This window comes from Octopus bimaculoides, chromosome 2 (assembly GCF_046866305.1).
Source record: "Octopus bimaculoides isolate indiv1 chromosome 2, ASM4686630v1, whole genome shotgun sequence".
Taxonomy (NCBI): domain Eukaryota; kingdom Metazoa; phylum Mollusca; class Cephalopoda; order Octopoda; family Octopodidae; genus Octopus; species Octopus bimaculoides.
In genome coordinates this window covers 90,783,972-90,811,127 of record NC_142929.1, presented here as the reverse complement: position 1 = coordinate 90,811,127, position 27,156 = coordinate 90,783,972, and the positions used below count along the sequence as shown (strand labels likewise).

Sequence of the window (27,156 nt, the reverse complement as noted above, 5' to 3'; positions counted from 1 at the left end):
TAACTGCTGAGGACATACGTAAGCTCGCAAGGAATGAAGCCAGTATGCCCCGTTGGATGTGTAATGTCAATGTGAATACCCGTCAGAGTGTAAGTATCTTGAGAGAAAAGCTGAACATTAGAAGCATCAGTTGTGGCGTGCAAGAGAGACGATTGCGCTGGTATGGACATGTGGTGAGAATGGAGGAGGATAGCTGCGTGAAAAAGTGCCACACCCTAACAGTTGAGGGAACCCGTGGAAGAGGTAGGCCCAGGAAGACCTGGGCTGAGGTGGTGAGGCAAGACCTTCGTACATTGGGCCTCACCGAGGCGATGACTACGGACCGAGACCTTTGGAAATGTGCTGTGCGTGAGAAGACCCGGCAAGCCAAGTAAGATCGTTGCCAGTGCCCCTGGACTCGTTCTTGTGCGGGTGGCACATGAGATGCACCATTTTGAGCGTGGCCGTTGCCAGTACCGCCTGACTGGCTCCTGTAGGATTTTCGAGCGAGATCGTTGCCAGTGCCCCTGGACTGGCTTGTGCGGGTGGCACATAAAAGACACCATTTCGAGCGTGGCCGTTTTCGTGCGGGTGACACGTAAAAGCACCCACTACACTCTCTGAGTGGTTGGCGTTAGGAAGGGCATCCAGCTGTAGAAACTCTGCCAAATCAGACTGGAGCCCGGTGTTGCCATCCGGTTTCACCAGTCCTCAGTCAAATCGTCCAACACATGCTAGCATAGAAGGCCGACGTTAAACGATGATGATGATGATTCAAATTCAAAGAGACATGAACAGATTTATGGATATATATACTTACATATATAAATGCATACAAACATACATATATAAACAAATGATGGCCGTCCACTTGTGACCGAGGAAGACCATTGCTCACCGTCAGGAACATTGTGCGCTCTAGGACTAACTTATATTTTGCATTTGCTGCTCCGTTGGTGGCTAATGAGCCCTGCATACACAACTGCAAACATTGCAGACCAAGCTTTCCCCATTCACTACACGAGCCGTGCACTTTTGCACAGCTCGCTTAAGTTCTTCACACAGGATATGTGCTCTCTCAAAGTGTCGATCCCCTCCTTAACCTGCTTCCTCCATCCATGGCGATGACAGGCATTGTTCTCCCAGTCAGTGTCCTGCATATCACAGGCCTTTAATGAAGACTTGACACAGTCCTTAAATCGCAGCCTTGGTTTCTGCCGGAGTCTCCTTCCATTCACAAGTCCCCCATATAGCATCTGCTTAGGGATCTTGCTAGTCTTCATTCATAGAAGGTGTCCAGTCCAACGTAACCGGTGCTTGTGCACCATTGCCTCAAGTGCACCATTACCTCAATACTCAAGATATCAGCTATTCTCAGGACCTGTGTGTCTGGAATTTTTGAGGTCCAGCCAACATTGAGAATGTGTCTGAAACATTTCTGATGAAAGCATTCAAGGACCCTTACCTGACGTTTTTAAAGAGTCCATGTCTCACATGAGTAGAGGAGCGATGTCAGTACACATGCACGGTACACAGCAACTTTTGTTTGCCTTGCGATGCCATGCTGGGACCAGACACAGGACTAAAGAAACCGGAAGGAATTAGTTGTTCTCTGCAACCTGAAAGATATTTCCTCATCCAGGAAGCAAGAACAGCTGAGTGTACTGCCCAGGTAGACAAACTTCAGAATTGTTCCTTCAACCAAGATAGTTGGTTTCACAAATGGATTTCCTGGTGCAGGCTGGAACATTACAACAGGCTAATGCTGAGTCCAAATGCCTTGCAAGAAGCAGAAATGCAATTCATGAGTATTTGCATGTCATCCACTGTATGAGTGACTAAGTCTCAGTCATCTGCATAAAGGAGGTCACGAATAATAGACTGGAGAACTTTTGAATTGGCAGCAAATCGGTGAAGATTAAAGAGGCGGCCAGAAGATCAATATCTGACATATATTCCCAGAGAGCTAACCTTAGCAAAAGCATGAGTAAAAGCAGCAGCAAAGTACAAAGAAAAGAGAGTTGGGGCAAGGATGTCACTCTGCTTGACACCATTCTCTACAGGAATGGGTCCCACCATGCCACCACCAACATTGACCCAAGCCTCCATCCCATCATGAAATGATTTAATTATAGATACAAAGTGATCCAGACATCCAAGTTTGCCAAGTATTTTCCATAGAAAGGCCCTATTTACAGTATCAAAGGCCTTTGTTAAATCAATGCATACCTGGACAAGATCCATATTCTGCTCATAGTACTTCTCCTGCATTTGTCTTGCTGTGAAAATCATATCCATTGTCCCTCTACCAGATCGGAAGCCTCATTGAGATTCTGATAGGACATCATTTACGAGATACCCATTCAGACGGGTAAGAAGAATATTTGCCAGAACCTTGCCAGCAGCTGATAATAGAGCAATACCTGTGTAGTTACCACATATTGTTCTGGTTCCTTTTCCTTTATATAGAGGAAGAATAATTGCATCCTTCTAGTCCTTAGGCATTGCACCCTTCTAGTCCTTAGGCATTGCACCATCCCTCCAGACTGCACTAATAAGTTCATGAAGGGACTGTGTGATGTAATTACCACCAAATTGCAAGACCTCAGCACAAATTCCATCCTTTCCAGGTGCCCTACCAAGATTCAATTTATTTATTGATGTCATTACTTCATCTCTTGAAGGTGAGGTGTTTAAAGAGCCAATGATGTCTTTGTTGCATAGTATCAATCACTGTTTTATCCACAACTAGCTTATGGTTTAGGAGTTCAGAGAAGAGTTCAATCCAGCGACCTGTGATTTCTGTTGATTTAGTAAACAGAGTGGAAGACTCCTTGGAAAGCAAAGGAGCTGATGTGGAGCTCTTAGGTCCATAAGCTTGCTTCATAAGATGGTAAAGCTTCTTGCTGTCATTTGCATCAGCAGCAGCCTGAACATCACGAGCAAGATCCTCCCACCAAGTGTTCTGCATCTTCCTGAGAGATCGCTGCAGTAGTGATTTTACACTGTTATTGTGGGCAAGTGCTAGACTTCGCTGCACAGTGGACAGTTCTCTGTGTAGCAATACACTGTGGGCATAGCGCTTTACCACCAATAGTCGCTGAATTTCAGCATCATTTTCAACAAACCAGTCTCTGTGCCTGGCAGTAACATACCCCAGTGTTTCATGGGATATGCTACACTGGGATATAAACAGATACATACATACATACATACATACATACAATCACTTGGATTTTTGACAAAATTGAATAAAAACTGAACATTTAGTTTTCAATCAAATTTATACTTTATCTTTTTTGTTTATCCTTGAATTTTGATACAAATTTCAATTTGTACATATTTCCAATATAATTTGAATGCTCACACCCTTAATTTATGCTTATGCAAATAGCAAACTGGAATTTAGAACAACAAAAATGTAAATAAAAACCTGCTACAAACATGAAACAGTTTTTTTTCTCTTTGTTAAAGCCATTTAACATTCTACTAATCTGTGTTTATCAGAGGATAATTTAATAACAACTGTATTTTCAGTTAAGGGATAACAGAAATTAGATATACCCTGTTGTCCTTTGAGAAAATAATTCAAGTAAATACTTCAACAGATTTAAGCCTTCTAGATTATCATGGAGAAAAAGAAAATATAAGAATAAAAAGAAATATAGCCCAAGTTGCACTACTTTGTATCAGATTGTAATTAATTCATGTCACATGTCTTATAACTGACCTTGTTTGTGTGTGTGTGTGTGTGTGTGTGTGTAGATGTGGGCATGCACAGACATGTGTGTGTATATATGTATCTCAGATGCAGGCACAGGTTTGTCTTTACTATTTTGTTCCATGTCTTCTTGGGTTTCCTTCTTTCACAGCTTCAATTCGCATTTAGTAACCTGTGCCCTTTTATGCAGCTGTCTTCATCCCTATGCATCACATTACCATACCATTGCAGTCTTCTCTCTAGCAAACTACATCTAATATCTTTCCTATACCCAATTTTACAACTCTGTGAGTTTTCATCTCAGCTATGACCGCCACAGATATAAATGTTCAATGATCTTTCATATTTTTCAGAAATGATTTCATGTGTACACAGATGATCTTTCACTTTATAGCAAACTTTTCTTTCTTTCTTTATTTCTTTATTTATTTATTTTACATGCATAGGGTTCCAGGATTTATTAATAGTTTATAAAAACATATATAACTGTGTAGTTAAGAATTTTGCTTCATAACCATGTGTTTTAAAGTTTATTTCCACTGCATACCACTGTGAAAAGGAGCCTTCTTTGGTCTTGGGCTGACCAATGCCTTGTGAGTTGAAGTAGTAGATGAGAACTCTAAGAAGCTTGTAAGACACGTGTATGCATGTGTGTATGTGTGTGTGTGTGTGTGTGCTTCTGTCTTCTGTCTTTCCTTTATCTAAACGTTGATTGTATGCTGCATAGAAACAAGGTCTTAATATTCACCATGCACTCTGACAAAACCACACCCAGCTATTGTGTTGTTTATTGTTTGAAGGACTAGAGCAAATATTCTTTTCTACTCTAGGCACACAGCTTAAAATTTTGGGGGAGGGGGCCAGTCAATTAGATCGACCTTAGTATGCAACTGGTACTTAATTTATTGACCCTGAAAGGATGAAAGACAAAGTCGCCTTGGTGGAATATGAACTCAGAACGTAAAGACAGACGAAACACCACTAAGCGTTTTGCCTGGTGTGCTAATGTTTCTGCCAGCTTGCCACCTTGACTACAGCAAATATTACCTTATTTGGAAACAGGTGAGGGTTAGTATTAGGAAGTAAATAAACTGTAAAAATAAAAAGTGCCTCAATAGGTTTGATAAGTTTCATCTAATGAAAGCTGGTATGGAAATGTAAGTATTAAAATTATGATGATGATGATATTTCTTTTATTGCTGTTTCAGGATAATAAGAAAAAGAAGGGTTCCAACTATATGGGATCACTTTCTAGAGGAACAGCTAATATAGCTAAGAAAATTGGTTCTAAACGATCAGGTCGTGCAGCATCCTCATTTGATCATTCTTCTCTAAACAGTTCTGATGGTAAGTAATTCTTCCCTTACAAAAGAATGAGGTGCAAGACTGTGTAAAAAGGTAGGACGATTTGTTGTAGACACAAAATAGTAAACAACTGTCAACATAATGAGAAATCAATAACAATAATAAGAATTGAGGATTAGTCATTTAAGTATTTGATATGAAGACGATAAAAATGAAAGCATTACAATGTAGTGAGACACATTTATAAGGAAACAAAATAGCTTCACATAAAATTATTCTGTATTAGGTGTGAAAAGTGTACCATACAAATAAAACAGCGATATAGGACTTGTGCATTCATGCACAAACAGACACTCATGCATTTCTGTATCATAACTTCACATTAACATACATGACACTGAATACAGGGATCTTCAGTGGAATGGATATTAGCATAAAACCATGGTACAGACGTAAGAGCACTATATATGTATATATATTATATATGTGTGTGTGTGTATACATACATATACATACATATAGATATACATACATATAGATATACATACATACATACATGTACACATATGTGTGCATGTACTATACTATAAGAATGGAAGTGTATACTAAACACTTTGATACTTTTTACAAGAACAGGGCACAACATTTGATATACATATACACGTACACATACATACATTTATTGGTGAGGAAGTGGCTACTGATTTAAAAATTCTGCTTCCCAAACTCATGATTTCAAGTTCAGTCCTACTGTATGGCACCTTGAGTGTCTTCCACTATAACCCCCAGACTGACCAAAGCCTTGTGAGTGGATTTGGTAGACAGAAACTGAAAGAAGTTCATCATGTGCATGTGTCTTGACATCAGGTGATTGTTATAAATGAATGCCATTCATTTCCAGTATACTGCAAAGGTATATCTGGCCATGAGGACATATTATCTGTCTTGGAACCAGATAAGGGTTGATGACAAGAAGAGTACCCAAATATAGAGAGTCTGCCTCAATAAACTCTATTTGACCCAATCTGTAAGCCAGAAAATGTAGCAGTCATATACATATGTCAATAAAGTGAATATATTCATCAAAGTATACAGTATTGTAGATCCATTTCAGTCAAGATATTAGGTAATGAAATGAATACCAAAGACCGCTCTCATCAGACTGGCCAGTGTGAAAGAAAATGGTGACTGCTTTCCCTAGTGTATATTTTGATCAATATATAAACACACACACAAGGAAAGAGAGAGAGAGAGAGAGAAAGTCCTTAAAAATAGGGACAACTAGTCTAGAGGATCAGATGCCTTTAACCCTGAAAAATTTCCATTCTCCACTTTTGCCACCACACATACAGGTGGGATGGATCTTTCTACACACATCAATCTCTAAAATTTACTCTTAGAAGTGTTGGTGTGCTGTGAGAGAGAAAAAATTAAGATTTCAGGCAGTGTCACTTGAAACAATGGATTTTTTTTCCTTTTAGCTTCTTACAGCATACCTATTTATATCAACAAAAAGAAGTTTCTATGGGGTTGCTCAATCTAATAGAAATATTATGATCTTAGATACAATGTCTGAAAACCAAATGGTGGGGTGATCACAGCTAGAACGCCTTTCGATCTAAAGTCAGTTTGATCAGCAATAACCCAAGATTAAACAGCAATATGTTTTTAATTATTTCTGAAATGATTCATTGCAAGGAAAATCAGGTACTCTGTATTGAATAAGCACTAATTTTGTGACCCTACTGTTTAAGAAATAATGACAGTTATAGGTCCTTGAATAGCAGGATATTGGATTAAGTCTTAAGACTAAATATTGTGGAGGTCAGTTGAAAAACTTTCTAATTCATTCAGCTCTTTGTGTGAGGAACCATTTTGTAATAGTATTCAAGAATCTTTCAATATAACTTCACAGAACTCTTTTTTCCAATATAACATGTTTTCAATAAGTGGAATATTGTTAAATTCTTATTTGGAAATACAATTTTTTAAATCAAAATGCCTTGAATGCACTTTTTTAAAAAATTCCTTTTTAATACAAGTTACATTTTAATCAAATGTTCTTTTTAAACTATTTTCTTTTAAAGAACCATGAAAAATGCATATTATATTATTTATAAAAGGTTTTACTGATTTAATGTGACAGTTATAAATATTTCTTGCAAGTGGTTCCTTAAAGAACAAGAATTTTATTTCATGTTTGTATGTAACTTAATTTTATTCTCAAAGAGGGAATCTTTAAAAAAAAACAAATACAATTGATTTTAAGATTTTGACACCAAAAAACAAACAAGCACATTGAGTTAAGGATTCATTCAAATAATTAAATAATTGCATTTTACATGAAAAAAAAATCAATAATTGTTAATTCTTTTAATATTGTTGAACTGATAGAATCATTAACCCTCAGTCAAAATACCTAGTTGTGCTTAGTTGCAGTTCTTTACAGTCTCAGTTCAAATCCTGCTACAACCAACTTCACTTTATATCCTTATATAGTTGATAAAATAAAGCAGTTGCATTGCACAGGGGTTGATATATTCAACTGTATTCAATTTCAAATTTGAAGCCTTACTTCCATGTTAGAAAGTAATATTATTACTATACTTTTTACCAGTTTGTTAATAAAATCAGGAGTGGACAAAGGATAATGATCAAACTGCTTCAGGCTTTCTTAGCTGCCACTTCACAGTTCCAAGGTGTCTGTTATTCTTCCCTCAGGACTTATAACATTCTAAGTGATTATTTCTAACTGTGTGCAGGCTAAGGCAAGCCAAAGTAGACCCATGGCAAACTACTCAAACTATTGCCTATGTGTCTTATTACCCACCACTAATTTATTATCACTTTTACTCAAAAAGATCAGCAGCAACAGATTGCTGTTTGTGTATGTGACTGTGTATTATACTCACTATTTAATCATTGCTTTTATTTACAGGAATCCAAGAACCAAGATTAACACTGTTTATCATTTGGAAGCATACTTAACTTATTGTGCTTATTTAGACTTAGTGTCAAATGCTTAAGGTCTATATTCATATTCATTTAAAATTATTTAAAATTTTACTCAGAAAAAAAGTGTCTTACTTAGGAATACAATACCTTTTTTTTTTACCTCCAATCCTTGTATCCTAATAAAAATTGGAATATGTCTTTTTCATTTGAATTCCCCAGCGACCATATGTGTTTCTAAGAATTGAAAATAATTAGAGTAGTTAATATGATCTGAAGTAAATGAAAAAAATTTAAGAGGATCATTCCTCTTTCTTGTAAGGTAAATTGCATTGATTATTTAATTTCTACATTATTCCAATTTCTTGCATAATTTTTAAATTAAAATTTTTTTTTTTTACTTATTTCTCTTTATTTTTTCTATTTTGCAGAATGTTTTTTCTCTCCTCTTTAGAATTCTCTATATTATTCACATATTTTAATTATTACTAATTGGTAAAATCTTAAACAATAATTCTTGAATTACAGTTATTTGGTGAGTGGTTTGATATGATGCTAGGACTCAAATAACTTGCAGCCTTGTAGAATCATTGTTTCCATTAAATGTACAGTGAAATATTTTGTGACATCTAATTTGTAACACACTTTTGGAGAAGGAGCATAGTTACTTATATCTGTCCCAATATTTTACATTGGTCTTATCAACTCAGGAATGACAAAAAGCAAAGTTGAACTTGATAACCTTTGAACCCTGAATATATGTTACAAGATTGCTGGCTTGAATTATGTATAGTTGACAGATTGGCAGAATTGTGAGGGTGTCAGATAGAATGCCTCAAGGTATGTCTTCCTGCACTCTGAGTTCAAATCTCACAAAGATCAATTTTACCTTTTATCCTCTTGGGGTCGGTAAAAGAGTACCAATGCAAGATGGCAGATTGACGGAATGCAAAAACATGAGATCAAATACCATACAGTATCTGTTTTGGTTCTTCGCCATAGTAAACTTAATTCATTACTTATTTTCATGCCACTACCTGGCACTTTAGGTCTTTTTAGCAGTTTCTACACTGCTGCAAACATTAGGCTAACTCTTCAATTTGAAGATACTGTCTTCTCTCCTCCCATCAGTTTCAGAAGCCCCGTGAAAGGGTCATGGGCACAGCCTTTTCTTCCTGACAAGTGGTTAAAAAAATTTTTTAAATGATAAATAATAATCTGAATGAACTCAGGACATGACTAAATGTCATATCACTTTCTCCATAACTCTACTGGCAGAATCATTAGCACACAGGGCAAAATGCTTAGTGGCTTTCATCTATCCTTATGTTCTCAGTTCAAATTCCACCGGGATTAACTTTGCCTTTCATCCTTTCAGGGTCGATAATATAAGTACTAGTTGAGTACCGGGCTTGATGTAATCAACTATCCCCTTGCCCCAAATTTCAGGCCTTGTACCTACAGTAGAAAGGATTATTATTATTATTATTATAACATGAGAATAAATTAAACATTGCAGTGCATGTGCCGTTTAATAGTTGCAATGACTCTACCAAGATGTAACTGTAGAACATTACCATTCATCATAAGCTTTTCCAACATAGTTGAAATCATGAAATATTCATGGCACAAAATGTACTAACTTAATGAAAAAAAAAAAAAAAAAAAAAAAGAGTTGTTAGTAATATCCACTATTGATCTTATTCTTTGTATATAGCTATTAAGAATTTTACTATTGTTACAAAATATCCTAATGAGTCTCATAGAATTTTTGACAATAAAAAAAAAGCTAGGGACTTCTTTGAAAGCATGTTTTTTTACCATAGATAACAGATATGCTTTGTGTTCATGCCAATGCACACACACCAACACACTCAGGCATATGCATACATGTGCACACACACACAGATACACACACACACAATAGTCTTGTTTTGCATACATTTTCATTAGCATGCTTTTGAAGGTTAGAATATATTCATGCACGGACAAACACACTTAAAAATGCACATGCTTACGCATACAGACATATGTATGCATACATACTCACAAACACAAAATACATATATGAACACACACATCAGTCCAAAGTTATATTTTGTAATATACTATTTTTCCATTGCTAGAGAAGGATAACATGTTAAAAAAGTCACACATTTGTTTGCTTTGGAAGAAATTATATCGACAATTCAACTTAGATAATCATAGGTTCTGTTCTCCTAGTTGTCATATAGACAGACTGAGGAAAGGAGAGTTATCTGCCTTGTCATTAAGCTTATTTTCTATTTCTTTAAGAACACTTCTACGTTTCATTTGTTTCATGCATGATTACATGAATTGAATGTTGCTGTAAATCTGGTTGCTTGTTTAGGTTTACTCTGCATATAGTGTATGCATATGGCACATGCAGTCTACTCAGCCAAAGTAAAGTAGTGCCAACCCAGGCAAAAACTATATAAATGTTAATTATCATGTATAAAAAGAAATGACTGCCAATTCTTTACCAAAATATTAATTTAATCTATGAAATTCAAGGTATAATTCAATAAATGAATATATTGATTCCAATAAGACATGATTTCTTTGTGCTTTTCAACCTCAGTGCATATATAAATATGTAATGATATTAAACCCACATACCTTTAATGAAATTTGAAAATAAATTTAACAGAGTAGCAACACAGCAAAATAATTTCTACTGCTTTTGTTCAGTGACATTACAGAGTGAGCAGTGTGTGTATATGTTTGCTTTTGGTAACTGAGTAAATTTTTAGACATTTCATGTGAGTGTATATAATAGAAATGATAAATAATGGTGTATGTGAGGGCATGTATGCAAATACAAATTTATCAAATGACAAATGTATATGTAATGTTATACATGCATAAGTATTTATGCTTGTGTATATAGTTGCAACTCAGTCAACTTTTTATTCTTCCAGTAGATGCATATACATAAGTGCTCATGCTCACACCACATGTGTACATGAGTTTCTTTATTTGTCTAGACATTATGGTACTTTATATATATATATATATATATATATATATATATATATATATATATATATATATATATAATTATTTATATAAAGGTTTCAATACAATGTATTAAAGCGCTACTAATAGTTTCATATGTTTAGAAGACTCAAACATATTCTTCAAGCGCAAACCACATATCATAGTGAAGTAAAGAAATTGAATAATACAAGAAATGCGAAAAAACTAAGAAGGCAGCATACAGAAAATGCAGACAGTAAACAACAGAAAGCAGAAAACAGAAAATGAAAAATAGTACTAAAACTTCAAAAATAAAAAAGTAAAAGCTATTCTCCTTAGACCTATTCCTGACTGACTTGATATCTTTCCAGCCTTATTATTTAAGGTCTAAGGAGGAGAGTTCTTTTACCTTTTTACTTTCAATTTTTTACATTTTAGTTTCTGCTTTTCATTTTCCATTTTGTGTTTTCCATTGTTTGCTGTCTGCATTTTCTACATGCTGCCTTCTCAGTTTTTTTCGCATTTCTTGTATTATTCAATTTCTTTGGTTTGTTATGATATGTGGTTTGCACCTGGAAAATATGTTTGCATTTTCTCAACACATGAAACTATTAATAGCATTTTAATACATGTATTGTGACTTTTAAATAAATAATATTTATCTCTCACCAGATAAAGTACTTTTTTATTAAATTTTCTGTCACAGAGCAGTATATTATTTATATATATATATATATAATAGTTTAGTGATTTATTGAAACTAAATTTATTTCATAACCTGAGTTTCACACCACTGTCATCTTCAGGTGAGAAGATTCTTGCCTGAAGATTGCAGTGGCACAAAACTTTAGTCACAAGATAAAGCATCAGTTTCAGTAAACTATAGGCTCTACAACATGTATTGAGCACTCCCTCTTAGTTGTCTGATATTCATAAATCCTGTGTGTGTGTGTGTGTGTGCATATATATATATGAGTTGTAAATATTATTTGTTGCCAAAATATTTGTACATAATCTCCCATGACGAAAAGAACACATACACACATGCACACACACATATATATTGAAGTTATACTTGCACAACAATGTCTTGATCTGAGACTGTAGTGAAACTGAAAAAATTATTTCGTAGAAAAGCCATTTAAAACATAAAGGCTGCTAAATGTATTCTTATATTTCTTTGGGTGTCAAATGAATTTCACGGTTTATGCACATTTTAAATGGCTAAAATGCCTCTTTCATGATGTAAATGCTTATATAAAATCATGCATACACAAATTAATGCATAAACCTTAAACATACGCAAATGCATGAACACTAATTTTCACGCAGCTATATATATGGTCCCACTAAGTTTTATGCATTTTATATATCATTATCATTATTGTTCTATATCTGCTTTCAACACTGAAATTGTTGTGCATATGTGCATTTTAATCCTCTCTCTCTTTCCCTTTCGATTCACTATTATGAAGCTCCTCCCACATCTCATAATTATTTTCATACTCTACCTTCTTTTTGGCATATCAAGAAACATTTTTTCTAATGTATACCTTCATTTTTAAGGGAATAAGATATGATCTTGAGGACATTTGGCTGGTATTTATAGCAGATCAACCTACTACATAGCAGTCCCTTTAGTTATTTCTGTTTAACCTTGGCAGCTTTGGCAGAATGACCAGGATAGACTGACAGAATATGTATTATATCAAGTACAACACGAATCAAAACAACCACATCTAATGTTTACATCTTTTATGTACAATTCCAATAATCAAACAACTGGTGACATTTGACTTTCAAAGAAATTTCTCTTGATGCTCCTGGTTGCTGATAAAATTGTTTTTATTTATCTAATCTTAGTAAAAAGTTTGTTTATTCAGTCTAATGTGGTCACACTTGGACTAGATTGCAACTCTAGCCATAGATGATAGGACTGTTCATTTTGCTTTTAAGTTGTTAATTAACCTTGCTCATAATTCCAGATATGATCTTTCTGGAGAGGCAGAGATTCCAAAGCAGGCTATACTGAAGGTATGAGTGTACAATGCCTCACTGACTTGCGTTTGAAGTGTTTAATCATACTTTACAAGAACTCAGAAGGAAGACTAAAAGCATAGGTGAAGTAAGTCTTGCTCTCTGGCAATCTCAAGCAAACTCTGCCACTGCAAAGAGTACAACTGCTGATAAGTTGAGAACAACTTTTAAGGATACAGTTCTATATTTAAGAGATGAGGAATTATGTACATTATTTACATTTGACGGATATTTGTCCTTATCTTGTTTGTTGTTAATACAATGTTTCAGCTGATATACCCTCCAGCCTTCATCAGGTGTCTTGGGGAAATTTTGAACCTGAGTTCTCATTCCTAAGGTATTTTTCAATGTTGTTATTATTATTATTATTATTATTATTATTATTATTATTATGGGCATATGGCGTAGTGGTTAAGAGCACGGGCTACTAACCCCAAGATTCCGAGTTCGATTCCAGGCAGTGACCTGAATAATAATAATAATAATTATAATAACAACATCAAAAAATACATTAGGAATGAGAACCCAGGTTTGAAATTTTCCCAAGACACCTGATAAAGGCTGGAAGGTATATCAGCCGAAATACTGTGCTAACAACAAGCAAGATGAAGACAAATATCCATCAAATGTAAATAATGAACTTTTAAGGAATTGTATATTTGGAGAGGATCGGGAAAACTTTATCTTTCTACCAAAGTGAGTGCTACACTTCATAGAGATATTTTGGCAGCCAAATTTGCAAAATTTTCACTTCTATTTGGTGCAATAGTCAGTTACCTATTGATATTAGAGGAAAGATGTTAAAATACTAAGACATTATAAAACATCAACTCAGCTAAGAAATGCTATTAGAGGTGTATCCTGGTCTCTCACAAAATTGTAGAAACCCTTAATGCCACCACCATCCAACATAAAAAAATAGAGATAAACCTAGCACGCCTGTTCTACAAAGATGCATTTCTCCTTGCAACTTTATTCTTTATTATTTCTTTCCAGCCTTCTTCACATTTGTTTCCTCCCATATCCCAACTTTCACTACCAAAACAAATCTTATATTTCTCTATAGTCAAGTCCTCTGCTTGAAATTTCAGACCTTTCTCTTCTTCATGGCAGACTAATTTCAGTTTTCATTTTACATATATATTTTTTCTATGCTGGCATAGGTTAGATAGATACTTATTTGAAGTAGTATATTAAAAACCAGACGCCCATTTTGTGTCAATAATTTCCTATTTTACAAGAAAGGATTTTTTTTCACAAGTTAGGGTTTTAGTTATTCCACTGTCTTGAGAGACATTGGGAGTGTAAACATTTTTTTTCACTCAGACAATCTCATGCTAGAAGTGTAACTGACAACTCTCATGCAGAAACACACATAGAAACGAAGGCTTCTATAAAGTTCTTGCCAACCAATTTCACCCCAAGGAATTGGTCAAACCAATTCAATGGTAAAAGACACTTGCATAAGTTGCTGCACAGTTGAACAGAACCTAAAACTATATGGTTGCAAAGTGAAATTCTTAAGCACAGAGATATACCTGTGTCTATAATTTATTCCACTTAAATAACAAAGTACTTCATATGTGGAAAGATTACTGAAGCAGCAATAGAAGTAGAAAGTAGAAAGAGCATGTTTCAGAGCAAGAAGTTGTAGTATGTTGGTGAGAAAGTATTACCAATCAGATGAATGGTCCTTATCTTCTTTTCAATGTAATATAAGATGAAGATGTATGTTGCAGCTGTATGTACTGTCCCAAATATGTGAGCAGTTCTCCAATGTGGATTATATCTGAGCTGTAAACAGGGTCACTGACTAATCAGAACAATGAAATGTAATGTGTCTATTTGTATTTCCTACCAATTTATGTTGAGATTGGCTATAATTGAAAAAGAGAGAGGTAAAGAGAAAGAGAGACATGAAATCAGTTATTAGTTTCATTGATAATTTAATTCCATTCTGTTACTATTTAATGGAAAGCCTGTTCAATACTCATTTGTTGATATAATACATCAATTTTTTCATTTCTCCCTTCCCTTCCTTTTTCTCATTCTTTTTTCTTTCTTCATGATATTATTTATAATATTTTTATGTAATGAAGAAATATGTTTTAGAAAAAATGTTATCCACATTATCATCTTGCTAATCATCATCATTACAGTCAAACTATCCAAAACATTATGGTATTAATATAGCTATTACCAAAGTATTCTGTATCCTTAATACACGAATGGAAGAGTTTCATAAAAGTAATATACTGAGTTGGAAATTTTCTATTAACTGAGATTATCCTTGCAATCAGAAGCTCCCTTTCTCTTTCAAAACCATTCTAAAGGCATTTAAAACATAAAAGACAAGGAGATGACTTCATTAATATCCGCTAATCCCAGTTTTTGGAAAATAAAGACAATACAGTTAGGAAGGATCTTGTCCTTAAAGTCAACTGCTAAAAGGCAATGGACACATTTCTATCTTGTTGGGTAACCTCAGTAAAGGATAATAAAGTCAGTTGGCATGACATAAGTGATCAGTACAGACACACATGCATGTATGCATACACGCACACACACACACACACACACTTGAAACTGAATTATATTTTTAAAATGTGTATAATAATGTATATACAAACTAGTAGACTCCATGGAATCTCCACAGAATGAAAAAAATTAAGAAATTTAAGAAAGAAAGGATGATTTACATTTTTATTGCATATAAATTTTATAGTGCTTGTGCAATAAATGAAAGAAAAATATACAATAACTACCTATACAATACTCGATACATATATTCATTAATATCTAATTCTGTTGAAACTGCAAGATCAATATATAATAGCATATTCCTTATTACACAATATTTTATCATAATTATTTTACATTGTAAACAATCATAGAGAATATACACAATGATTTCTTTTTTACATTATTAGTTTCAATTCCATTGCAAACTGAAAAAAAATAACACACATGGCTATCTTGCCAACTTATTTCACTTCCAGTCACCATATATTATGATTTAAAAATTTTCATCTGCTAAGCACTCTCTCTCTCTCTCTCTCTCTCTCTCTCTCTCTCTTTAACCATGTACTTCCCCTTATCAATTGGTTAATTTCTCTCTTTCTCTCTCTTCACCTCTGACTTCCACTGACCACATGGTTTAGTAGCTATCTGCTGCTTCACTCACTCTCACACTCCCTCTCTGTCAGTCTCACTCACTCCAAATCCCCCTCTTTCAAAAAACTAAGGCATAGTGTGTGAACAAGCAAACATTCAGAATTATAATATAGATGTGCTACGTACAATAATTTGTCAAAGAAAAGCTTCTCGAAAGGATATGTACAAAGTGCATTCAAGAAGTATCCAGCTTCATTTTTTCCCACCAAAACTAATGCCACATGGGCAAAATCCTTTGGGTGGGAGGTTTGCCATCTTTCTTGTGCATACTTGAAAATTTTCACACCAGTAGGCCACATCAGTTCTCAACTGTTATGCGTAGAGTACAGACATAGATGGCCCTAAATGGATTTTCATCTTTATGCAAGATGACCAAATTCATCAAGTAGAGACCATAAACCCATGTCTCATCAGCAGTGATGATGGTCTTAATGAAGTCTGAGCAATTTCTCTGCACGTCCTGCATGTCCTGAGCAATTTCTCTGCACAGTTTCTTCTGCTGTTCCATCAGCACCTTGGGGACAAATATTGCCAACACTCACAGCATGTACAAATCATCTGTTCAAATGGAATTCACTGATTGTGTGCCAATTCCCACCTTGTGAGCAGTTACTTGGATTATTACATGACAGTCTTTCATGGCTATTCACCAAACCTTCTCAATTAGCTCCACATTTCAGCTTGTGGGTGGCCTGCTTGAGTGTGCCTTGCTCTCCACTAAGCTGCAGCCATGTTTGAAGCAATTGTACCACTGTTTGATCTGAGTTTTTCCCATGGCATCATTACCAAATGTCTGCTCAATCTTCTGGATGGTTAGAGCTTGAGTATCACCGAGCTTTTGGCAAAGCTTGATGCAAAATCGCTGTTCAATTCATTTGAGAAAACAAAAATCCAATGCGCACACACTACATGTCTGTACTCGAGGCATAACATCCAGGAACTGATGCCACCTAGTAGAATGAAAATTTTTACACATGGGCAGGAAGGGTGGTGTCACCTTCAACCCAAAGGATTTTACCCACACAGTATTAGTTTTAGCAGGAAAAGTCAGATACATTTTGAATGCACTTTGTATGTAATAAAAAAAAAAAAGATGTTGCTCAGAATGTTGTTGGCAGATTGTCAGACATGATGTTTTGACTTCATTTGATTTCCTGAGCAATGAACACTCCTGGTTATTCTGAAATAAACCAAAAAAATATTCATTTCAATACAAAAACATTCACTGATATGTGAAAAAAGCTCTCTATGCTAAAATTAAATTAGTATATGCACATAAACCTACATTAGATTAAAATATTGATATGCAAAACATATGTATACATAGAAGGCATTTTTCTCTTTTAAAAGAATTATCTGTGGTGATTGCAAGAGTAACAGTGCAGTGTGTTTTGATACCCTGAAGCTTTGACAGCAATGGTTTTAGATCCTTAGGCAGCTGCAGTTATTGGTAGCTGGAATATCAATCCCAATTTAAAATTAGGTCTCTTTCTTCAACGATAAATCTATGAGTAACTATAGCCTCCTCATCATAACTGCTGAACATTTGCTGGTCAATTTTTATTCTTATTCACATACGTAGCTCATGTCTCATGAATTAACAAAATATTTTGTAGAGCTTCACTAATTTTCCTTAATTAAATAAAAATCTTTGTTGATCTAACATCACCAAATGTTTTAGGATCAAATATCCATGTCTGTTCTTCGTTCCAATTTAGGTCATTTAGCAATGCCATTCTGGAAATTGCATTTTGTGCATGATAAAGATTTCAGTTGTTTATGTTTTTGTTTTGGAGCCATACTTGAGAATATATGTTGAAACTGAATAACTACATCATGGAAAAGCCATTTAATAAAAAGCTATTAAATTCACTTTAAATTTATGTCATGAGTTGTCCACTAAGTAACTGTTTCTGTTTTTGCCATTCTTTTATTGTTCATTCTATTGGTGGCTTCTCAAATGACTAGCAGTATCTGTATTCATATTTTTTAGCATATTCTATCAAATATCAATAAGAAAACTTTGTAAATCCACCACATCAGGTGACGTTTCCACCTTACTCAAAGTCAAAATTGACTTGATACTCAATCTTTTGTGCTGTCACCAAGAGTAAACTTCACTCTACAACAAAGCTGGGCATTTTGTTTCTTTTATGACAGAACAAAAAAATTAAATTATCTGAACCATGCTGCTACACATGAGTTTAATGACTAAATATATTCTTTTTCTAAATTTTAACTTTAAAATATTTTTGTTTTCAAAACTTACCATGTGAATAAGTGCCAGTCATTTTTTAAATCATCAGTGCATTACAATGTCAAAAAGGTTGTCAACTACAGACCAGTAGCAACTAACTTTGGTAGAGCGGTAACATTTTTCTTTTTTTTTTTTTGTGGTGGGGAGTGACAGTAGTTAATAAAAAATCAACTCATACAACTAATTTTGTCAATCCTGCAAAACAGAAGATAATTTTGTTGTTTAGCCGGCCCCGATTTACTAGATCTATGATCAAGTTGTTCCAGCCATAAGCACCTTGTCTTTATTTCTTTCAGATATTCAAGAATGTATTATCAAATATGTCCTTTATCTTTTAAAATGCTGGATGTAATTTGATAGAGATGTGGCTTCTATTTCTAGCAAGCTGAATGACCACATAGAGACTTACACACAAAGCAGAAAAAAACATGAGCATAAAAACAACTGAATTCAAAAGCCTAAAGAAAAATAACAAAATATTGCATGTTCTTTTCTCTACCATTCATGTAAATCTGCCACTTTTACAGTAAAACAACATTTTCCCAGACTAGCAGCATACAAGATGTGGGAGGAAACAAGGAATTGAATCAGAATCATATTTTATCAAACATGAAAGAAAGTGAAGCAAAGCTGAACTTGGCAAGAATTTGAACTCACAGTATAAAGGGACATAACTAAATACCATAAGGCATTTAGTACCACTCTTTACCAGTTCTTCCACCCTATGGCCTTTACTAATATATCCTAATATATCCTAATAACATAGGCACAAGGCCACACATTTTGAGAAAGGAAAAGTTAATTATACCAATTTCAGTACTTGACTGGTACTTATTTTATCACCCCTGGGAAAATGGGCAGCAAAGTAAGCTTGGTGGGATTGGAATACAGATTGTAAGTGAACACAGTAAAGTTCAATGTTCTGACAATTCTGCCATCAACCACCATGTATAGTAAATATATAAATGAAAGGATATTAGCCAGCTTCTTAGGAAATTAAATTATTTATACTTTTAGCATGATCATGTCTTTCATTGCATGGGGCTTTGATCTTATTCATGACTATTCATCATTATGACACACAAGCTACGTGATCTGCTTTGGGTTTTTGCTTTTTTATATTTTGTTTTTATTTTTCAAATCATTGTTTGTTTATTGTCTTATTGATTGATTTATTGATATAATCACTAACGTTTGACAGAAAAGAACAAGCCTGTTATTACAAGGTTAATGTTTATAATAACTGACATTATTTTATATAGAAAAATAATCTCCAGTTTATTCATCCATTTTGCTTGATATATTATTTTAGATAATTACATATACATATTAATATTCAATTTCTTTTTATATTCTACAGAATCTCTTCAGAAAATAACTCGATGGCCATCCCCTTGTACAGGTGATGGGAGCAATTTTGGCGGTGCTGCTGAACTCAGTGGGAGTGGTTCCTCTTTAGAGAAGCGTTCAAGCCATTCTGTTTCCCGCTTCAAAAAGATCTCCAACAAACTCAACTTGAAATTTAAATGAAAGCTTCATCTAGAATACAAAAATCCCAACTATGATAACAGAGACAAAGCTGATGGTGATGACTGCGATGGAGATGTCAAAGATGATGGTGAAAATGTCGCTGATTATGATTAATGACAATGAAATTGATGAATACATAACAATAATAATGGCTTCATTAAAAGGAGACATTTCAAAGTATATTTCCCAATATATTGTCACAGACATACCAGCTTGTATTTATTTTGATTTCATCTACATGTACATACAGAGATACATACATGCATATATGTTGATGGATGTGTGCAAGTGTGTTTATGTATATGTGTGTAATGTCTAAACAAGTTGGTACGCATTACTAATCCTATGCAAAGGAAGTGGTTTATTTCCCACAAATACACCAATGCTACTACTACTAATACTACTTAGTAAGAGTAGCAGTATGACTACTATAAATACTACTATTAGTACAATTATTGTTACTAACCACAACCATTACTATGACCAACAGAAACACAAGTTCCACCACCAGATTTTTGTCTTCAGTTGTGGTCATTTTCATATAGCTAAAATTGGAAAAAAAATAATAATAATAAAAATCAGAAAAAAAAAAAAATTTTTCTTTACTAATGTTCAAAAACACGTTGAAATGTTATTAATAAAGTGAATATAATTTTTTTTCAAATTTTCCACCTAAAATGAACAATACTACTAAAAGCTGTTCAGTGGGAAAATGGTGTGCTAAATCCATTCCATGAAATCATGTAAATCATGAGAAAGAAATGAAGAGACTGTGGATATTGTTTGATATTCAGATAATCCAGTGAACTGCACAGAGTAACAGGGGTTAAAGATAATATATGTGCAGTGATAATGAACATTATTTGTTACATGGGAAAGAGCTAAAATAATATATTGTGTGTGTGTGTGTATTTATATATATACACATGCACACATACAATAAATCATATATATATATATATATATATATATATATATATATATATATATATATATATATATATATATATACATACATGTGTATGCACATATATATACATGTTTATGTGCATATATATATGTATTTATATATAATGTACATGGATGTGAACATGTGTATGTGTGTATACTATATATATATATGCATTACATATATATGTATATATACATACATACATACATACATACAAGCACACACATAAAAACACAGCTCATTGTAAATAATTTATATGTACACATGATAAATGCATATATGATATATCAGTATTAGCTAGAAATATATCAATAATTATGGTTTTTCTTATGAATATATGTGTATTCATATATTTGTATGTTCGTTTGTATATCTATCTCTATATATACACACATAAGGCATTGTTTTGTATATATACATATATATATAACAAGCACATACATATCTGCATATACATGCACACAGACACACACATTTTGCATATTGCATGAAACAAAAGAAAAATGAAAGCTAAAGAAAACAAAAATAGAACAAAATTGACAGCTGTTTGCAAAAACAAAAATCATGTAAATGTACTTACCTTTTAACTATTTTTAAAAGTAATCCATTACTATCAATATTGATCTTTTCAAATCACCCGTATAGAACCAAGTGAAATGATTTTTATTTTGTTTTATTCTATCTATTTTTTTTTTTCTGATTGCAACAAAGCTCATTGGAACCACCATACTCAGCCACATACACCATAACAGCTACACAGCAATATATATAAATAAACCCTAAATATATATATTGATCTTATCTAAATTTTTAAGAATATATAGAAACCAAATTTCTTGGATTTTATTGATAAAATCAATAAATTTATTTGTGTTAATATCAAGAAATTAAATCAAACGAAATTAAATTATTAATGATGTATGTGAAAGAGTCTGCCAACTAACTGGTGTTTACTGACAAATAATAGAATGCTGGCTCTTCTGGAATATCTAATTAAGTATGGCATGTAGCTAGAAAAATATCCATCTGTTGTATTTCTAGCATTATACATGTGTGTCTTCATAAAGGTATTCCCAGGGTCCATCATCAATATTTACAGAGTGCTCAATTTAAATGGTGATGATAATGATCATGATGAGATATAATGATGAAAATAAAGGGTTCTCATATTGAATCAAGGCCACATATTTGTAGCAGAAGGGGTATAGGAAATTGAATGATCTGATCTCCCACTACCACTCCAGTTCATGTTTCATATATATTTTTAATCAAATGTCAAAGAATTACAAAGTCATCCTCAACGGGATTTGAACTCAGAAAATAAGGACAAAATTAAATACTTTAAGGCATTTAGTCTGGTGCTTTACCATTTCTGCTACTGCCATAATCATTTAAAATTAAGAGAAATAATATAAATAATTATGAAAGTTATAAAAACTATTTTTACTTTTAACTATTTTTGTTTTGCCTATTCCTTTCATATCAATAATATCTTTAATAAAGATAAAAATTTATTGTTTAAATTAGGTTTGGAGTACAGTAGATTAAATCAAATCTAGTACATTATTAATGGTTATTTTATCAACCCTTGACAGATGAAATGTAAAAGTCACTTTGGGAGGATTTGAACTCTGAACAATTAATGACAAAATAATACCATTAAGTCAAAGCAGAGAATGACAATAGATTATATTTGGTCTTGTGCTTTACTGTTTCCACCATTCCTATAATTATGTTAGTAATAGTAACAATGATAATGCTAATAAATTAAATGGAGGTAGACATAAACTGTCACCCAGTTTAACACCATCACATGGTTCTAGGGTTCAATCTCGTTGTACTGCACCTTGAGCAGGTATTTGCTATAGTAGGTCCAGGCTGATTAATACCTTGTAAATGGAAATTTGATTGCTGGAAACTTTGCTGAAGCTCAGTGTGTGTGTGTGTGTGTGTGTTTATGTTTTGCAACCTAGTGGCTGCACAAATAGAAATTGATAAGATAAATACCAGACTGAAATAATGTACCAGATTTGATACAAACTCTTGTAGGTAGTCCCCCAACATAGCCACAGTCCAATGAACAAAGCCATTAAAAAATAATGGCATAAAAAGAATATTGCAAAACTTTTATTTCTAAAGATTCAGTTTATATTCTTATCTAATTAACAACTTTTAAAAATGATAATATTAGCTGCTTGTGATATAGTTTATGCCCCTTAAAATGTGAAATGCATTTTATTTTGGTAATATAATATATAGTTGGAATGAACCCATAGGAATAAGAGGTAAGATCTCAATGTGTGACATCATTTCAATTTCCATTTGAAAATAATTCACCTCACTGGCACTGCTTATGTCCTAAAAAGACCCTTGCCTTCACATCAAACTACCCCGCTCCTTGTTCTCCCTACCCCCACCCTCCATCCTTGAGGCCTTGAGTTTGTTTACAATGTCAATATTGAATCTAGTTGAAATTAACCATCACGTTTGCTGCCTGCTTTATATCAACATCTTTCCCTTGGATTTCATCCCCTGCACTTTTTTTCTGCAGCTGTCAACTTGGAACTGTCCAAAAAGAATGTTATTGGCTTGATGTCATTGGTTGTGGAGGTCTGCAATGATCATGGGAACAGTTCCTTCCTTCAGACCAAAACTAATAAGAAACACAAAAAAAAAACCAAAAAAAATATACAAACAAAGGGTTTACAAAATAAGACGAACCTGAATAAATATAACTCTGGACTTTGAATAGTTATAAAATAATGTTTCAAGAAATATAAGCTAGCTTCCATCCTTGAGATATGTGCTACATTCTTTTCACTGCTGAGTGGATAGTGTTAAGAATGGTATCAAGCTGTAGCAAGTCATTTCAATAAAGCGAAAATCTCAAAAACCTTTCAAAATCTATTCCAACCATAACATGGAAAAATGGAAAGAAAATAAATAAGGGTTTCGTTTAGCTTGCTGTACATTAATAATTTGATAAGGTTTCTAAGAAACTTTTTAATATAAATGTCCCTTTTCAGACAGAAGATTTTATTGAAAGTAAATTGATAGACCTCTTTCATGCTAATTAACCAGTAGTGGCATATATAGATTCTGCTCTTATGTAAAAGACATCAAAAGAACTGTGACAGCTTGTCATGGCACATCTTTATTAATAAAGTCCCTGCTTCTTTGACTGGCTAATGTTAAAGATAGAACTTGTAAGTCTAATTATACTAGTCTTTGTATATAATATCAGATGCTTCCCAACAGATGAAAGATGGAGCTATTAATTGCATTAGCATAAATTGTCTCTTCTAAGAGTTGGAAGCTAATAACTGATTTACTTATACGTAGGCAAAAAACTGATTCCAGAGTAAGGTAGCATGCACATTGTTTTGGAGACCTTCTTTGAATGTATCTTCCATAACTAATTTAAATGGCATTTAATATAAATAATTCACTGACTAAATTGGTATGTGAAATACAATCAATATTTTGCATGTGTCCTTCAAGTTGTTATTTGCTTTATCTGCAAATAGTTCCTTTCTGAACATAATTTCTGCTGTAAATGTCATATATCAACTAAGATTGTTTGTTGTATCTGTAGCAAGTGAAGCTCTGAGCTTACACTGTTCCAACTGCATTGTCTTGTGATATATTCTTATATTAATTTCATGTAGTTTAAAACTTGCAGAGATTTTGGGCCACCTAGGCTTCAGACTTTAGGTTTCCAATTCTTTTATTTTCATTTTACTGCTTCCGATCATTGGACTGCAGCCATGCAGTAGTGGCACCACACTAAAGGGTTTTAATCATTTATATCACTCCTAATTTGTTGTATTTCACTTTTCCCATAAAATAAAAATGACTAAATGGGCAGTGACAAAGGGAGATAATTAGATATTTAAAATAATCATGGAATTCGAGAGCTTATAAGTATCCATCTAATTCCTTATGATCAAGGGCAGATTCAAGATCCCATTCAGATGGATCCATTATATTTATTTGCAATAGTTTTACAGAATATGTACTATTAAAATTATCTCAAGCTACCAATGGAATATATATGAACAAAAGCTAATGAATTTAGCTCTATTTCTCATTATTGTGATAGAGAGCTACATCAGCTTGCAATGAAGGCTGTGAAGGCACAAGAAGTAAAACTGTTTAGATTGCCAAACCAAAAAGTTATATACCATTGTGAGAAAGTATAAATACTAAAAATAACTCTTATTTGCACTTCTAATCATAATCATATAAAAAAAAGTTTGTAAGTAAATAAAATGAAACAGAATTTTAACTTATAAGTTTGGCTTTTGCTTTAAAATAATTAGTAATGAAGTCACTAACATACTTCACACTATGAGCCACAAAATTTAAATTGAAATAACATCTATATTGAAAGGAACAAAAATCATCTACACGATCAACTCTGATAAAGATAGAAAAGGAAGACAACCACTGGAATTTAAATTAATTAAAAATACAATGCAGTGGGAAGCGTGTCTGATCTTTTGACAGTATGGTGACAACTCCGGACATGTTTCAGTCATATTAGGCCTCATTAGTGAAGCATAGTCTAATCATTTGAAAATAATTGAACGTATGTTTGTGTGAGTAAAATCAAAAAAAGGATGTCTATGTAAACTAAAGAACAATGCTTAGTCTAGATGCAAAACATTCACACTGAATCCTTATGACACTATAAATGAATTTGACTTTTTAAAGTATTTTGAATCTCCAATTATCTAAATAAGAATAAGAACACACACAAATACCCAAAGACACAAATAGGTTTTCATATACACAAACATACTCTCTCCTCTTTTTCCTCACTCTTAAACTCAATCTTTCATAAATATGAGAATAAAAGACATAAAAGAGGGAAAGGATTTTTTTTATGGGTGGTATGGTTAGAGGTCAGCTCCTAGCAAGTTGAGTCGACAAAATCAGTTTCAGTTCCTGATAGAAGCCATTCCTATTTCATTTATGCTGCATTTATGATCATAACATACCCTCATCTTATCCTACACATTTTGTGGTCTTCAACTTACATAAGCCAAAAGCTACAAAGAAACTAAAAGTGAATGATTTAGAAAATTTTACAATATCTGGTATGTATTAGAAATATTTAATGAGATGGTGAAAGGGAAGATCAAATAAACATATACAACAAAAACTAACAAAAACTCAAAAAATGTGAAAAAAATTAAACAAAATATTTTAAAAATGCATAAAAAAAGAATGGAAGAATTTTGGTAAAAAACAAGAAATATAAAAAACAATTCAGTCCCTTGAAAAGCAGCCTTATTTTCAAGTACATCCAAACAAGAAATAAATTTTGTGGCATAAATAACAGACAATTTTTTTCATCACATAAAAATAAAAAATTAAATTTAAAAAAAAAATCAAAAAAATATTGAATATTTTTTTTATCTCTAAATAAACTTTTTTTGAGAAGAAAAAACTTTTAAAAATCATCAAAATTTGGAAGTAATATTATTATTCAACTATTTATAATGTTTCATCTTATTTCTATCAAAATGTTTGCAGTCAGAAAAGCGAACCTGAGATTTTGTCAAATCAATCGTTTCATAAAACAATTTTTTATCTGCCTTTTGTATGATGATGATGACGATGATGAAGATGATTATGTTGTTGTTGATGATGTTGTTGTTGTTGTTGTTACTCTTGTTAATATATTGACAATATGTACAAAGTACTATAGGGAACACAAGACTGAAAATTAATATATATATATTCATATATATATATGTATGTGTAATATATGTGTGTGTATGTATACATATATATATGTGTGTGTGTGTATCTAATTTAGCAATGATGTGTAAACACAAGATCTATTTTCTCCATTTTTTGAGATGATATTTATATGCATGCACACACCAGTGTGCATGACTGATGAAGAGTATGTATATAAGTGTACAGCTATGCACACACACACACACATGCACACACAATATATATATGTATATACACGTATATATTATATATATATATATATATATATATATATACATATATATATGTATGCACACATACATACACATGTGTGTACTTGCTTTCACATATGTATGTATACATGTATGTACGTATGTATATATTATTATATACACACATATGTGCATACACCCATACGTGCACACTCATATATATAATGTATGCAACTGGAAAATAATTGTTATCATATGGTCATAATATTATTTATATACATATATATATATATATATATATATATAT

The 27,156-nt window shown here is 33.1% G+C and overlaps 1 protein-coding gene across 7 annotated transcripts in view; it reads left to right on the top strand.

Moving 5' to 3' along the window:
• Window positions 1–26,137, top strand: part of LOC106874430 (1-phosphatidylinositol 4,5-bisphosphate phosphodiesterase epsilon-1) — a 1,217,386-nt gene extending 1,191,249 nt beyond the window's left edge. For all 7 annotated transcript variants that reach the window (XM_089347149.1, XM_052978429.2, XM_052978428.2 and 4 more), the window contains 2 exons: window positions 4,909–5,047; window positions 19,786–26,137. In XM_089347149.1, the coding sequence (XP_089203275.1) occupies window positions 4,909–5,047; window positions 19,786–19,955 (309 nt within the window). In that variant the 3' untranslated portion in view covers window positions 19,956–26,137. The remainder of the gene's footprint in view (window positions 1–4,908; window positions 5,048–19,785) is intronic.
• Window positions 26,138–27,156: the final 1,019 nt, after the last annotated feature.